General features: G+C 45.1%; 1 protein-coding gene across 1 annotated transcript; it reads left to right on the forward strand.

Annotated features, from left to right (window-relative positions):
- Positions 1 to 108: 108 nt before the first annotated feature.
- Positions 109 to 11,182, forward strand: Rpusd4 (RNA pseudouridine synthase D4). The gene is made up of 7 exons (XM_042674872.1): positions 109 to 297; positions 865 to 1,030; positions 2,265 to 2,466; positions 6,451 to 6,544; positions 6,620 to 6,764; positions 9,080 to 9,177; positions 9,935 to 11,182. The coding sequence occupies exons 1-7, from the start codon at positions 109 to 111 to the stop codon at positions 10,172 to 10,174; spliced, it is 1,134 nt and encodes a 377-aa protein (XP_042530806.1). The 3' UTR covers positions 10,175 to 11,182.
- Positions 11,183 to 15,418: the final 4,236 nt, after the last annotated feature.

A 15,418-nucleotide genomic window follows, 5' to 3' on the forward strand; every position in this document is an offset into this window, starting at 1 on the left:
GGCCCCGCCCTCCTCGCACCACGTGACCCGCCACAGCCCGCCCGCTAGCCCCTCCTACACGTCACTCTTCTCCACGTGGTCTGGTCTCGTCCCCGCCTTGTTAGAAAGATGGCGGCGCCATGCTGTAGTGTGCCTGCCTTCTGGGTCCTGGGCACGAATAAGCGTTTAGGGGGTCTTTCGACGCTCATCTCTAAGTCATTTTGTTCCGCGGCTACTGCCTCTAGGCCTCTGAGCGCCCAGAAGTTAGCGGAGAGGCTTCGAGCCCAGAAACAGGAGCAAAAGAAGCAAAAGCTGCCGGTAAGCATGGAAGGACTACAAGTCCCAGGAGGCAGTGCGCGCACCGGCTCTCCAGGCCAGGGGGGCGCGGCGAGGACCCTTGACCCCGAGTCTAGTCACTGTCGGGTGTGAGGGTATCTGGCGTGGCGGTAGTGTGGGGGTACGCTGTGTTCCTTTGGGCTGGGTCTGCTTCTCTCGGGCTGAGACACAGAGCGGCCGCCTTGGTCGAAGGTAAAGATGCATTCCTGCCCGCGCCTTGTTGAAGGTCTTCTTCCCTGCTCGCCCGCCATCCACGCGTCCTCACCATGCATTGCTCACGCTCTTTCCTCTCCCTCTTTGTTGGTTGTGTACTGAGGCTCGAACGCAGGGCCTGGGCTCTGTCCCTCCACTTTTCCACTCTAGGCTGGCGCTCTGCACCACTTGAGCCACACCTCTGTCTGGCTTTTTGCTGGTTAATTCGAGATAAAAAAAATCTCACGGACTTTTCTGCCCAGACTAGCTTGAAATCGATTCTCACCTCTCAGCCTCCTGAGTAGTTAGGATAGCAGGCGGGAGCCATTGATGCCCAGTTCCTTCTCTTCTCCTTAGGTACCTACAAACCCTGTTCAGCGGAGGGTGCAAGAGCTGGTGCGATTCACGCAGCAGCTGCAGCGAGTTCATCCCAACGTGCTTGCCAAGGCACTGACTCGCGGGATTCTCTACCAAGACAAGGACCTCGTGGTCATCAATAAGCCTTATGGTCTCCCTGTTCATGGTATGGAGCATGTGGGAAAAGGAGGGACTTGCTGATTTCTCTTACAGCCAGGAGCACTGTGAAACGTTACACGGGAAACCCTCTTGCATTCAGATCAGACCTTGGCCAAGTTTTGTTCTATGTCAGGGAACTGTAGAGGATACAGACTTAAGTATCCAGTGTCTTATAAACTGCCCACAGCAGGGATATGCAGAATGTGTGGGTGCACGCCCCCATCCCCACTCCCAGGGATTGCTGAAGAGGAATACCAGAGCTGTGTGGTGCTAGTCTTCTGGTTGTTTTCCACCAAAACTGGGAAAGAGAGCCAAGTGTATTGGTGGATGTACCAGTTGCTTGCACTTGTAGTTGCACCTGTAATTCCAGGGCCTCCAGAGGCTGAGGCTGAGGAGGATTAGGAGTTCCAGGGTAGTCTGGGCAACAGTGAAACCCCATTTCAAAAAGAGGAAAAACACGGGCTAGGAATGTGGCTTAGTGGTAGAGTGCTTGCCTGCTGTGCATGAAGCCCTTGGTCAATTCCTCAGTACTACATAAATGGAAAAGGCCAGAAGTGGTACTGTGGCTCAAGTGGTAGAATACTAGCCTGGAGCAAAAGAAGTTCAGGGACAGCACCCAGGCCCTGAGTTCAAGCCCCAAGACTGGCAAAAAATAAAAATAAATAAGAGGAAGTTGGGAGGCGGTGGCTCATGCCTGTAATCCTAGATACTCAGGAGGTTGGGATCTGAATGTCTCAGTTCAAAGCCAGCCCGGGCAGGGAAGTCCTTGAAACTGAGCTCCAATTAACCACCAGAAAACCAGAAGTGTGGCTGTAGCTCAAAGAGGTAGAGTGCTAGCCTTGAGGGGGAAAAAGCTCAGGGACAGCTCCCAGACCCTGAGTTCAAGCCCTATGACAAACAAAAGGAAGAAGAAAAGGAGGAGGAAGAAGAGGGAACAGAAGGAAGAAGCGGAAGTGGAAGAAGAAAAGGAGGAAAGCTTAGGCTTTAGGACATTGTTTCTTAACATTTTAATTGCTTAGGAGCCAAAGCAGCTTGTTAAAATGCAGATTCCAACTTAGTCTAGACTGGGGCCCTGAGCTTCATTTTCAGTAAGGGAGATCTTCTATGTATTGATATTACTAGATCTTCCATACTTTAGTAATACACTCCAGAACAAGTTGATAGTTAATGTAGTAACAACTTTTCCCCCAAGAAGGATTCTTTGATGAAAACACTCCAACCTCTGACTTTTTCCTTCTTAGGTGGCCCTGGGGTCCAGCTCTGCATCAATGAAGTACTGCCCATCATGGGAAAGATGCTTCATGGCCACAAAGCAGAGCCTTTGCATCTATGCCACCGGCTGGATAAAGAAACCACAGGTGTAATGGTTTTGGCTTGGGAGAAGGAAGTGGCACATCAGGTTCAGGAGTTGTTTAGAACCCGTCAGGTGGTGAAGAAGTACTGGTATGAGGCACCATGATTGCAGCATTTCTTTCTTTCTTTTTTTTTTTTGGTCGGTCGTGGAGCTTGAACTCTGGGCTTGAGCACTATTCCTCAGCTCTTCAGCTCAAGGCGAGTGCTGTACCACTTGAGCCACAGCACCACTTCCAGTTTTCTAATGGTTTATTGGAGATAAGAGTCTCACGGACTTTCCTACCTGGGCTGGCTTTGAACCGTGACCCTCAGATCTCAGCCTCCTGAGAAGCTTAGGAATTCAGGTGAGAGCCACCAGTGCCCAGCTAGCATTTCTTGTGTCTAGACGTTTATCCATCACAGAGCAGGAACTGTTTATAGAAGGCACTGTACTCGGGCCAGTTAAGATACAAAGAGAGGTTAAAAAATTTGATGCTTAGTATGTTAATAGTCTGATAAGAGTAGTTAAAAGTGTTAAGTGGTTAAGAGTGGCTCTTAATTATAGCTGTACATCATAATTATCAAAAATAATTATACAGGGCTGGGAAGGTGGCTCAGTGGTAGAGCCTTGCATGCATGAGGCCCTGGGTTTGATTCCTCAGCACCACATAAGCAAAAAGAAAAAAAAAAGCCGGAAGTGGTGCTGTGGCTTAAGTGATAGAGCGTTAGCCTTGAGCTGAAGAGCTGAGGGACAGCGCCCAGGCACAGAGTTCAGGCCCCACGATTGGACCCCCCCCCAAAAAAAATTATAAAATAATATGATTTTACTCCTATGCTAAAATAAGCAAACAAAGGTAAAGCAGAAATCTTCTAGAGAATCTACCTCCCCTCACATTCTACTAGATCCTTCCCTTCAAGTAACAACCACTACTTCTTATTCAATTCATTTACATTATGTCTAATATATATAGTACTTGCACGTGCATACACACACAGACATATATGAGTGTATATCACATTATACTATTTACATCCTATTTTTTGCTGCCACTGAACTATCTTGGAGATCTTTGAATGTTAGTGCATATAGTTGTTTTTCTTCAAAGAAAAAGATATATGAGCCAAAAAGAATCCTTCTGTTCTGTATCTATGCAGTTCTCTCTCCCAGAAGCAGTCTCTATAACAGTGTCTTATAATAAACTTCCGAAGTTATACTGGGAATATATAAACACAGTATTGTATGGGGGCATTGTGTATGTGTGTAGGTGCACGTGTGTGTACACTGTGGCTTAAACTGGCACTGTCTTGGCTTGCTTTCTCTCAGCACTTGAGCCACTGGTGCACAGCTTGTAAGCATACTTTATACTGTGCTTTACACCCTGCTGTTTGCACTTGGATTGTATGTCTTGGAGAGCATTTCATGTTGTGTATTTAGAACTGTCTCCATTGTAACGGCTCTAGGATATTCTGCCAAATGAATAGATGTTTTAGATAAATGGTTCATATTATTCAGAGTCTTTTGCAACTATGGGTGAATGTATTTAGCTTACTCTATTTTCTCTTACTATAACAATACCTGAGTGTAAGTAATTTGTAAAGGAAAGAAGTTCTTTTGACATAGGTTTCTGGAGGTATGATCTGTTGGGGGCTTTGTGCTGCTGCTTCACCTTGTGATAGAAAGTAGAAGGGCAGGTAGGCATGTATAGAAAAGGGAAAACCAGAAGGTTGCCTTCTGCTTGTGTGGTTAACACTCCAGTCTCTGCAGTGGGAACTCCTCGCTGGAAGGGAACTCAGTCCCACTGGAGTAATAGTCCTTTCTTTCCTTTCCTTTTTTCTTTCTTTTGTTCATTCTTTCATTCTCTCTTTTATTGATATTGTGAAAGAGTTGTACAAAGGGATTACAATCCCATAAGTCAGGTGATGAATACAATGCTTCTTGGACAATGTCACCCCTTCTTTCACTTTCCCCCATTTTCTCCCTCCTGTCCCTGTCCACAGGTCACATAGTTCACATAGTTCTAATATATACATAGTGTATATTAGATGTCATGACTGCATTTGTTTACCCTTCATTCTTATTCTTCCCTGTTGCCCCCACTAAAAAGACAACAATAAAAACAACACCAACAATAACAATAACATGTTTCCAAGTAGTTCTCATTCTTTTTTTTTTTTTTTTGCTGGTCCTGGGGCTTGAATTCAGGGCCTGTACACTACTTCTGAACCTCTTTGTAAGTTCAAGGCTAGCACTCTACCACTTGAGCCACAGCACCACTCCCAGTGATTTCTGAGTAGTTTATTGGAGACCCATGGACTTTCCTGCCCAGGCTGGTTTTAAACTGAGATCCTCAGATCTCAGCCTCCTGAGTAGCTAGGATTATAGACATGCACTACCAGCACCTGGCTTAGTTCTCATTCTTAATAACCTTGGGGCTGGGAAGGTGGCTCAGTGGTAGAGTGCTTGCCTTGCATGCATGAGGCTCGATTCCCCAGCACCACATAAGCAAAAAGAAAAAAGCCGGAAGTGGCGCTGTGGCTCAAGTGGTAGAGCGCTAGCCTTGAACTGAAGAGCTGAGGGACAGCACCCAGGCCCAGAGTTCAGGCCCCACGACCGGACCCCAAAAAAATAATAATAACCTAATCTCCCTTTAGAAGCTGAACTTCTCAATAACCCACAATGGCAATTCAGCTTCAATGTGGCAGGAATAAACCACATCCAAACCATAGCAATGTTTTTAGAGTAAATTCCTAGACCTCAAACTGTTTGATTGAAGACCGTGCATGTTTAAAGTTTTAGTACTCAAACTGCTCTCCAAAAGTTTTCGGTTTGTACTCCCTACAGCAACAAGGCTGAGCACTGACCTCCCATTAAAGAACAAACCTTTTAAAAAAGTTTATTACTCTGATGGGTAAAAAGAAATAATAATAGGATTTTATTTTCTATTTCCCTGTGTACTAGTGACATGAGCTGTCTTTTTGTACTTATTAAATTTAAACTTTCTGTTCTAGAAATAAACTATTAATTTTTCCTTTGCTGATTTTTCTATTGAGTTATCTTTTTCTCTTTTGCTTACAAGTATTTATTTTCTACTTTACATGATAGTCCTTTTTGTTTGACAGATTTTACAGACACAGGTCCTGGGTGCTGTCCCTAGGCCTCTTTGTGCTCAAGGATAGCGCTCTACCACTTGAGTCACTCCCAGCTTTTTTGAATAGTTCTACTGGAGATGAGCATCTCACAGGGACATTTCCGGCTGGACTGGCTTCAAACTGCAAGCTCAGATCTCAGCCTAGTTTTATAGATATGCTGTAATTGGAGAGCCCTTTAAAAATCTTAGGTTTCACTTGGTTAGCTGAAGCAAGAGGATCAAGAGTTTGAGGCTTGCCTTAGATTACATAGAGACTCTTGTCTCAAAAAAAAAATAATAAATAAATTTAATAAATAAAAATACCACAAAACCAAACCAAAGGAAAAACCCTCCATAAATTCCTAGGGCATACAATCAAATTGTAAAAACCACTATAAAAGATTATGATTCTCTTGGTATAGTGCCTAGCCTGAGAGCTGGATACTTCTTATAAGCTTATATCTTTTACTACTAAAGTTATAATAGCAATCATATAGTATTTGGGGGGGGGAGGAAGAGAAGAAAAGCATGTTAGTAACATAGTCTTTAATAATCTTTATAAATGGTTGTGTACAGTTAAAAGAAAATTAGGATAATATGGTTTTGTATCCCGTTTTTCTTTTTAAAATAATAAAGGTGGTGGATTCTGATGCTATACTAAATGAGCAAACAGAACAATGAATGAACCAGTCAAGTAAAAAACTCATAGGACTACCTATTATATTTGTCACATAGGTAAACAGGAAGAAACTGTGCCCCAAAAGTCAGGAGCCACAGCCACGACTCTGTAACCCATTCCAAATCTCTTCTGTGGGTAGTCTTCTTCTTACCTCATAGACAGCATAAGAAACTATGAAGAATGCCCGTGGTTAGTACAGAGTCTGCTGTGAGGTCCTGTAAGCTGCCAAGTCCCGGGAGCTCCTCCCTGGCTTCCGTGGTGAAGCACTGGTTTATGTGTCACCCTCAGGGCCATCACTGTGCGAGTCCCCATGCCATCTGCAGGAGTGGTGGATATCCCCATGATTGAGAAGGAGGTGCAAGGGCAGCGGCAGCACCACAAGGTAGGGAAGCTGTCTCCCTGAGGCACGGGTTTCTGAACTGCTTTGGAAATTATGTCTTGATTTCTTTGGCTTCAGATGACTCTGGCCCCAACCTACCATATGGACAATGGGAAAATGGTGAAAGGGCGGGCCAGCCGGAATGCCCACATCGCCGTCACACAGTACCAGGTCCTTAGCAGCACTCTGTCTTCGGCACTCCTGGAACTGCAGCCCATTACTGGTGAGAGGGCCCAGGGCCTTGTGCTGAGTTTTGCCCTTGTTTTGAGCCACTGATACTGTAGGTGGGTGAAGGAAGCTGACCCTGTGGCTTTTGGTGCTGCTCTGAGACTGAGAGCTCGGGGGGGGGGGGGGGGGGGGGGGGGGGGGGAAGCACAAAAAATATAGTTTGAATATGTTTATTTAAAAAATACACAAGCTGGGCGCTGGTGGCTCACACCTGTAATCCTAGCTACCCAGGAGCCTGAGATCTGTCTGAGGTTTGTGGTTTGAAGCTAGCCCAAGTAAGAAAGTCTATGGGACTCTTATCTCCAGTAAACCACTCAGAAAAAGCCAGAAGGGCACTGTGGCTCAAGTGATAGAGTGCCAGCCTTGAGCAAAAAGAAACTCAGGGACAAAGCCCATGCCCTGAGTTAATAAATAAAAAATATACAAAACATGTCCTTGAAAATTTAAATTAGGGGGCTGGGAAGGTGGCTCAGTGGTAGAGCACTTGCCTTGCATGCCTGAGGCCCTGGGCTCGATTCCTCAGCACCACATAAGTAGAAAAAAAACTGGAAGTGGCGCTGTGGCTCAAGTGGTAGAGCGCTAGCCTTGAGCTGAAGAGCTGAGGGACAGTGCCCAGGCCTAGAGTTCAGGCCCATGACCGGACCCAAAAAAAAGAAAAAGAAAAATAGGCTGGATATGGTAGCTCATGGCTATAATCCCAGCTACTTGGAAGATGGAGATCAGGAGGATTGCAGTTTGAGGTCAGCCTGGGCAAAAAGTTGGCAGAATCCAGTATCTGGTAGTAGTGTGCGTACAGCCATGCAGGAAGCATAAATAGGAGGATTGTGGGCCAGGCTGGTTTGGGTGTAAACATAAGATCTTGTCATCAAAATAACTAAGGCAAGAAGGGCTAGGGGCATGGCATAAATAGTAGAGCACCTGAGTTGAATACCACCACCAAAAGAAAAAGAAAAAAAATACCATATAATCTAGCATTTCTATCTGTATATATGTTCTGTATATATTCCCAGAAGAATGTAAAGCAACTGTCTATATACTCTGGTTATAGGAGAATTAGCACAATAATCAAAAGATGGAGACAACGAAATATCAATGATCAATGAATGGCTTACTTGCTTGCTTTCCTGGTGTTGTGTGGCTGGCACTCTGGGCCACACTTCCAGGTGTGCTTTCTGCTGATTATTTTGGAGGTAGAGTTTTAAGGACATTTCTGGCTAAAAAACATGATCCTCTGGATCTCAACCTCCTGAGTGGCTAGGATTAAATGCTTGAGCCACTGGTGCTCAGGTAAAATGGGCAATTTTATGTATATTTTACTATAAATAAAAAATGTGCAAAATGGGGCTGGGAAGGTGGCTCAGTGGTAGAGTGCTTGCCTCCCATGCATAAGGCCCTGGGTTCGATTCCTCAGCACCACATAAGCAGAAAAACCTGGAAGTGGTGCTGTAGAGTGCTAGCCTTGAGCCAAAGAGCTGAGGGACAGCGCCTAGGCCAAAAAAAAAAAATGTGCAAAATACTACGACTTATTTAAAAAAATCAAAGTTATCAAAAAGGAAAAGGTAAACATCAAATCCATGATAATGGTTATGTAGAGTATTTGTGATATTAGTATCATGAGCTGACTGCTACTATATAGCTTATAGTTTATATTACTACGACTAGTATTGGTATTGTTATTACTGGATTGGGATAGAATCCAAGGCCTGGCTCATGCTGGACAAGCACTCTTCCACTGAGCTGCATCTCCAACCTTTCTTTCTTTCTTTCTTTCTTTCTTTCTTTCTTTCTTTCTTTCTTTCTTTCTTTCTTTCTTTCTTTCTTTCTTTCTTTCTCTCTCTCTCTCTCTTTCTTTCTTTCTTTCTTTCTTTCTTTCTTTCTTTCTCTTTCTTTCTTTCTTTCTTTCTTTCTTTCTTTCTTTCTTTCTTTCTTTCTTTCTTTCTTTCTTTCTTTTTCATTGTGGGGCTCCAACTCTGGGCCTAGGTGCTGTCCCTGATCTCTTCACCTCAAGGGTAGGTCTCTATCACTTGAGCCACTATGCCAGTTCTGGTTTTCTGATGGTTAATTGGAGATAAGAATTTCACGGACTTTCCGGGCTGGCTTTGAACCATGATCCTCAGATCTTAGCCTCCTGAGTAGCTAAGATTACAGGTGTGAGCTAGCAGCACCCAGCTGGTATATTTTTCGTTATTGCTTATTGGATTTGGGGCATTTCCTGCTACTGTGCTTTGATGTACATCATTTGAAGTAGATGCTAGCACTGGCATTGTTTCTGTAGCTCTTTAAATGCTCTTTCTCTCTTTTTTTCTTAAGGAATAAAGCATCAACTTCGAGTTCACCTGTCATTTGGACTGGATTGCCCAATCCTTGGTGATCATAAGTACTCAGACTGGAATAAGTTGGCCCCTCAGGTAAAATGATTTAGCTCACTGTGCTATGCTTTCTTTCTATTAAAACCCTGAAAGGGCTGGGCACCGGTGGCTCATGCCTATAATCCTAATTATTCAGGAGGCTGAGATCTGAGGATTTGCAATTTGAAGCCAGCCCAGGCAGGAGAGTCTGTGAGACTCTTATCTCCAATTAATCACCTAAAAACTGAAGTGGAGCTGTGACTCAAAGTGGTAGAGTGCTAGCCTTGAGCAAAAAAGCTCAGGGATAGTGCCCAGGCCCTGAGTTCAATCCCCAGAGCTGATAATAATACAACAACAATAATAATAGTAATAGTAATAAGCCCTGAAAGGAGTCACCACAAGGAGGTATGACTGTCTCCAAATACAGAACCATACTAGTTATACAGTAGTTAGAGACTTCATGAAGCTGCAGAATCCATCGGCAAAACCTCACTGCCTCATTTGTTTTAGCCTTAGCTCTTGTTGGGATGCGTGGGCAAGCAGAACAGTCTGTCTGAAACAGAAGCCATCTTTATCGTCTTTCAGAGCTGTACTTCATTCTCCTGAAAGGCTATACATTGGCTAGTAAGAGGTTCTTTGGTATGGTTCTCTTTCCTTGCTTTAGCTGGTTCTGAAGCCTTCCTAGGCCTTCCCTGAAGCAGGCTCTCCGTTCAGGGCATTAGTGTTGGTTCTTGATAAGTGGAAGTGCTCTGGCCTCACCTGCCGGTTGTGGCCTCCGTTGACCTTGCTCTCAGGGATTCATCTTTGCTTTGTGTAGAAGCTTTCTGTTGGCACCCTGAAGAAGCTGGGGCTGCAGCAGTCGAAGGCCCGCCACATTCCCCTTCACCTGCATGCCCGGCAGCTGGTCCTGCCTGCCTTGGGGTCCCGGAAGGAGGAACTCAACTTGGTCTGCAAGCCTCCTCGCTTCTTTGTACATTCTGTGCGCCGTCTGGGTTTGGTGATGCCAAGTCAGGACCAAAGCGGAGACAACCAAGCTGGACAACCAGGAGCACAGTGAAGACTGTTGAGCTGTTTGACCCTGAACTCTTTCCTTTGTTTCATGGAACTAGCTTCTCACTTGAATAGACTCCAGAGGAGCCATGTGGATAAGTTGAGGAATCTTCACCACTTCAGACCTTTTATTGGAGTATAAAGTCTGTTTGCTGAAAGTTTGATCACACTATGGAAAGGCCTGCTGGAAGTCTCCCTGTCATCCAGTGTCTTTACCAGGAGCCGAGGGCCAGGCAGACTGGGGAGAACTGAAGAACAGAGTCCAGTCAAGAACTGTTTCCATCCAACAGAAAAGCTTGTGAGCGATCGGAAAACGCTCCTGTGGCTGGAAAGAACTCGTTATGCTTAAACGCATGGAATCTGAGGGTTCTATTGGAACTAAAATGTGGGTGCTGTACTGCACAAGTGGTGATGAAGCCTGAGAAGGGGGTGTAGGGTGGGGTATTTGATAAGGAAGGGAAGCAAGTGGAACTACCAGCTGGGTAACAGAAGTGAGTGAAGCTGGTGGGGTGTAAGGCGTGGTGGGGACAATAAACCAAGGAATTACACATGCGCGCACACACACACACAAACAAAACACACACACACACTTCGTAGCAATTTTTAGTACCAGCTGGTGGTTGCCATGTGGGGAATAGCTTTTCTAACTTTATTTTTTCCAAGACTCAGGAATTAGAATCTGTTTGTATTTTTCAAAATAACAACCGAAAAAAAAAAACAAAAAAACAGCTCTCAGGAATATCTCCTAGCCTGTTATCAATTAAATCAAAATTTGAAGAGACCCTAAGACAGCCAAACACATTTGTAAGTTGGCCTTGGCTAGCAGGTTTCAGGTTTCTGATTTGCAGTGTGTTGAACAAAAGGGAAGTCTGGGGCAGGATATCACCTTTAAAGTTGTGGGTCAGTGGTTGGCATTTGTGCTGTGTGTGCTGTATCCTTCCCACATGAGGGGATGACTTTGTTCGATGCACAGGAGTGGTTATAAAGTCACCGCCATTAAAAAGAAAGTCTGTTTTGGAAACAGCCTCCAGTTCTTGGGTTATTTTCCTAGATGGCTCTGCTCAATACCAGTAATACTAGGCATGGAGGCCGGGGGCAAGGAGGTCCTTGACTTACCTGCTCAGTTGGCCCGTCCAGCTTCCATCTTGCTTTTCACAGACAATCAGTCTTACACACAAAGGTACCTCACAGTGCTTTGGACTGGGTTGAAAGTTAGAGTAACTGTATAGTCGGAAAGGCCTGTAAACAGCCTTTATATGTCCCTTCTGTACCCCCAAACTCACTCCCTTATCTGTTGTTCTTCATTCCATGGTTTCTCTTACCCGTGGTCAACCACAGTCTGAAAATAGTAAATGGAACATTCCAGAAATGATTCATAAGTCTTCGGTTATACTCCACTCTGTGTAGTATGGTACAATCTTGCACTGTCCTGCTCCATGCCACCAGGGATTTGAAGTGTCCCCTGCCCAGTGTCCCCAGGCAGAATATGGTCCTGCTCCTCAGCTAATAGCCATTACATAACAGACCAGATACTGTGTTTCAGTAACACAGTACTTGTGTTCAGGTAGCTTTTTATGAGAATAACAGACTATTCACATGCATTTTATTACAGTAGATTGTTAAACTGGTCCTATTTTGTGAACTGCCTCTGTGAATTAAACTCGATCCCCAAGCTGCAGATGGCAGGGATGGCAAGGCATAAGGCTTATCATACCAGGCCATCAGGCCTAGACACTGGCCACAGAGCTGGGACCCAGCCGCTGTGAGACTGGAACCAAGTGTGGTAAAGTGAAGAAGACAGGTGCTGGGTACCCAGCGCTGCTGGTTTCAGAAGTGGATGAGCAGCTGTGTTCCAAGGTACATACTCCACAGTTACTCAAAGAAGGGGTCAGTAGACATTCTCCGTAAAGCAAATTGTTTGGATTTTGTAAGTCACGTGATCTGTCACAACCACTAGACTGCCTTTTTTTCTTTTTGGTTGGTTGTGGAGCTTGAACTCAGGGCCTGGGTGCTGTCACTAGCGTTCTACCACTTCGAGCCAATTGGAGATAAGAGTCTCACCTTTCCTGCCTGAGCTGGCTTCCAACTACAATTTTCATTTTTCCAGCCTTCTGCATAGATAGGATTACAAGCATGAGCCACCAGCACCTGGCTTGCACTGGCTTGTACTAGCTTGGACAAGACAGCCACAGATCCATAATCCTGTTGCACAATGCCAAATCTTTTGATTTTTCTCAGCAGTTCATGAAATCGTTTATTCCTCACTTACATTATAACCCTCTAGTTTCACTTGCTTTCAGTTGACTTAAAAACAAACAAACAAAAAAAGACTGAATGAGTCATCAGTGGCTCATGCCTTTACTCCTAACTACTCAGGAGCCTGAGATCTGAGGATCTTGGTTCAAAGCCAGCCCAGACAGGGAAGTCCATGAGACTCTTATCTGCAATAAACCATCAGAGAACTGGAAGTGATGCTGTGGCTCAAGTGGTTAAAGCCATGAGCTGAAGAGCTGAGGGACAGCACCCAGGCCCAGAGTTCAAGCCCCATGACCAACAAAATAAAATCAGACTCCCGTTGGCCTACTGGCTCCAACTTGTCCCACCCCCAATAGGCATTTCAGCTTTGGATTCATCAATGGATTAATTTGTTGGTGAAATTATGCCCTCATGATCTAATCACCTCTCAATAATACTAACATTTGGGGACTGAGACTTTTAGCTTTTTGAGGGGACACTTCATTTCCAAATCCTAACAGTGACGAACTGGATGTGGGGATGGATGAGAGGGAGGATAGAAGAGTGACTTCCTCCCATGGGATTGTTTGGTAAATTGTCACATTTGAAGGTCCCAATGGGGTGAATATAAACAGACATAATCGGATATGATTTTATTTCATTTATGGTATTAAAATGAATAAATGAAATGCATATATTTACCACCAGATGGCAGCCGCCTCCCAGATTTTATTCCTTTCCTACCTAAGCGGTGACAGTTTATAACTAAGATCAAGTGTCCTCCACAAGTCATTTTCTCTAACCCTATAAATCTTACTCTGACTGTTTTAGTGTTATAAATCTTGGCTCCCCTTTCTTTTTATTTATTCTTTTAGCTATCTGGAGCCTGGCCTTTTCTACTCTCTGGTAGAAGTAAATTAGTAGAGGAGATCATTTGTTGAGCTGCTCCAGTGAAGTTGAAATAAAATTTGACCCAGACACACAAAGTCATAAGAGCACTACAGATTCATTTGATTAAAAATATGGAAAATATGATCAAGCCATTCACAATCAACAAAAAGCCTAATAGGGCTACTCTGGAGGCTGAGAACTGAGGATCATAGTTCAAAGCCAGTAGGCAAACAAACAAAATCCATCAAATTCTTATCTCAATTAACCAGAAAAAGGTAGAAATGAAGGTGTGGCTCAAGTGGTTGAGCGCCAGCCTTGAGCAGAAAAGCCAAGCAAGAATGTGAGGCCTGGAGTTCAAGTTGCTGCACATGCAAAACAAAAAACAAAGCCTAATAGGATCATGTATTTTTATTCAGCACATGACTACACAGTTTAGCTAAGACCTCGAACACCTCTGGTTCCTAGCTTAATGTACTAACAAAAGTTGATCTGATGCCCCAATTTGATAATCAGTCATGTTTTTGCCTACATAAAATTAGGTAGATGAATTGTTATTTACTAAATAACAGAGTGTCAGATAAGAGTGCCTGTTGGAAAGCTTCTGCTGCCGGAATGGCTTTTAGATGGACTGAGCAAGCCCTTGTCCAGGTCTCCCCAAGGCTCTCTCCAGTCTCCTCTGCGGGCTCCCTTGTTCCTCTCACCGCCTGACTCAACACACCATGAGGGATCCTTAGGCTCCTCAGGTCTCTGAACCTCCTGTCTCCTGCATCTGTGGGCCTTTGACTCTCAGCCTCCATTTTCCCCAGCACAAGCTACCCAGATTGCCCCAGTTCCAGGAGGGTGGCTACAGAAAGGGGACAGCCAGCACCGCAGCCTTTCCTACCACCAAGCTGGCCAGGGCGCCCCTGACTCCAAGTCCCTGTCCTCTTTCAGCACTCTGGGAGCGATTACTGTCTGTCCATCATCGGGAGCCAGGAGTGATGACCTGGATGACTCGGCCTGAGGGCCTGGGAGACAGGGAACCCACTTTGATGTGAGCTATGAGGTCAGGCAGGCAGGGCAGGAGGTGAGGGACTGTGGACATAATCCCCTCTCCCATCACGGGCTTCCTGGGAAAGACGCCAATATGTCTTCCTTACCCCTTTTATCTCTTCATTCTCTGGAGCCAGTATTCCTCTGCCCCAAACTCCAGACAGCTCTAGGCAAACAGCTTGGGTTTCTTCATCCTGTACCTTCAGCCTAGATATGGAGGGGTTTGTGATGGCCACGCTCATCTGCCTGCAGCACTTGAGTTATATTTAGTTTTCTGCTGGTCTGGGGCCTGAACTCAAGGCCTCCCAGCACCTTCCCTTAGCTTTTTCGCTCAAGGCTGCCACTTTACGACTTGAGCCATGGCTCCACTTTCGGCTTTTTGGTGGGTAATTGGAGATTAGAACCTCACAGACTTTCTTGCCAGGGTTAGCTTCAACCTGTGATCCTCAGATCTCAGTCTCCCGAGTATTTAGGCTTATGGGTATGAGCCATCGGTGCCCAGAGCAGTTGATTTTTAAGGGGTATGTGGTTTTGGCTTTACAAATGAAACACCCAATTCTGAAAGAACTTCCTCCTTGGAAGTTAAGGGTCCCAACTCTGGGAGGGGCCTCAGATCTCAGTACTCGGCCTGTGACTGGATACTGGAATCCTTCATCTCTACTTTTACCTGTTACCTGCCAGACCTGGTCTGACACAGTCACACAAGCTAGACAGCTTCACTCTCACTGTGGGGAAGACAAGATGAGAGGGAGGGAATGGAAGACAAATCAGATGGGGGGGGGAGGGGAGTAAGCTATGGCTATCAGAAACTTGCCCCCCACCCCCCAAAACACACACATACACTGGGCCTAAAAGGCTGCCAGCTCATCTTGGCCTGGCTTGAAAGTCTGGCCCTTTTCCTGTCTAAAGTTACAGAAAATTCCAGAAGTTTCTCGGCCCTTCCACTCCCACCCTCACTTTCTGGAGTTAAAACCAGACTTCCCTTTTCTCCCTATTTCCTTAGCCTAGGGAGGGAGAAATCAAGGAGGCAAGAACTTAAGGTTTAGAAGAGGGCCTCACGGAAGACCTAGAAAGCTAATGACAAAGGCAACTT

Source organism: Dipodomys spectabilis, unplaced genomic scaffold, assembly GCF_019054845.1.
Source record: "Dipodomys spectabilis isolate Male_0828 unplaced genomic scaffold, ASM1905484v1 ptg000023l, whole genome shotgun sequence".
In the NCBI taxonomy this organism is placed as follows: Eukaryota; Metazoa; Chordata; class Mammalia; order Rodentia; family Heteromyidae; genus Dipodomys; species Dipodomys spectabilis.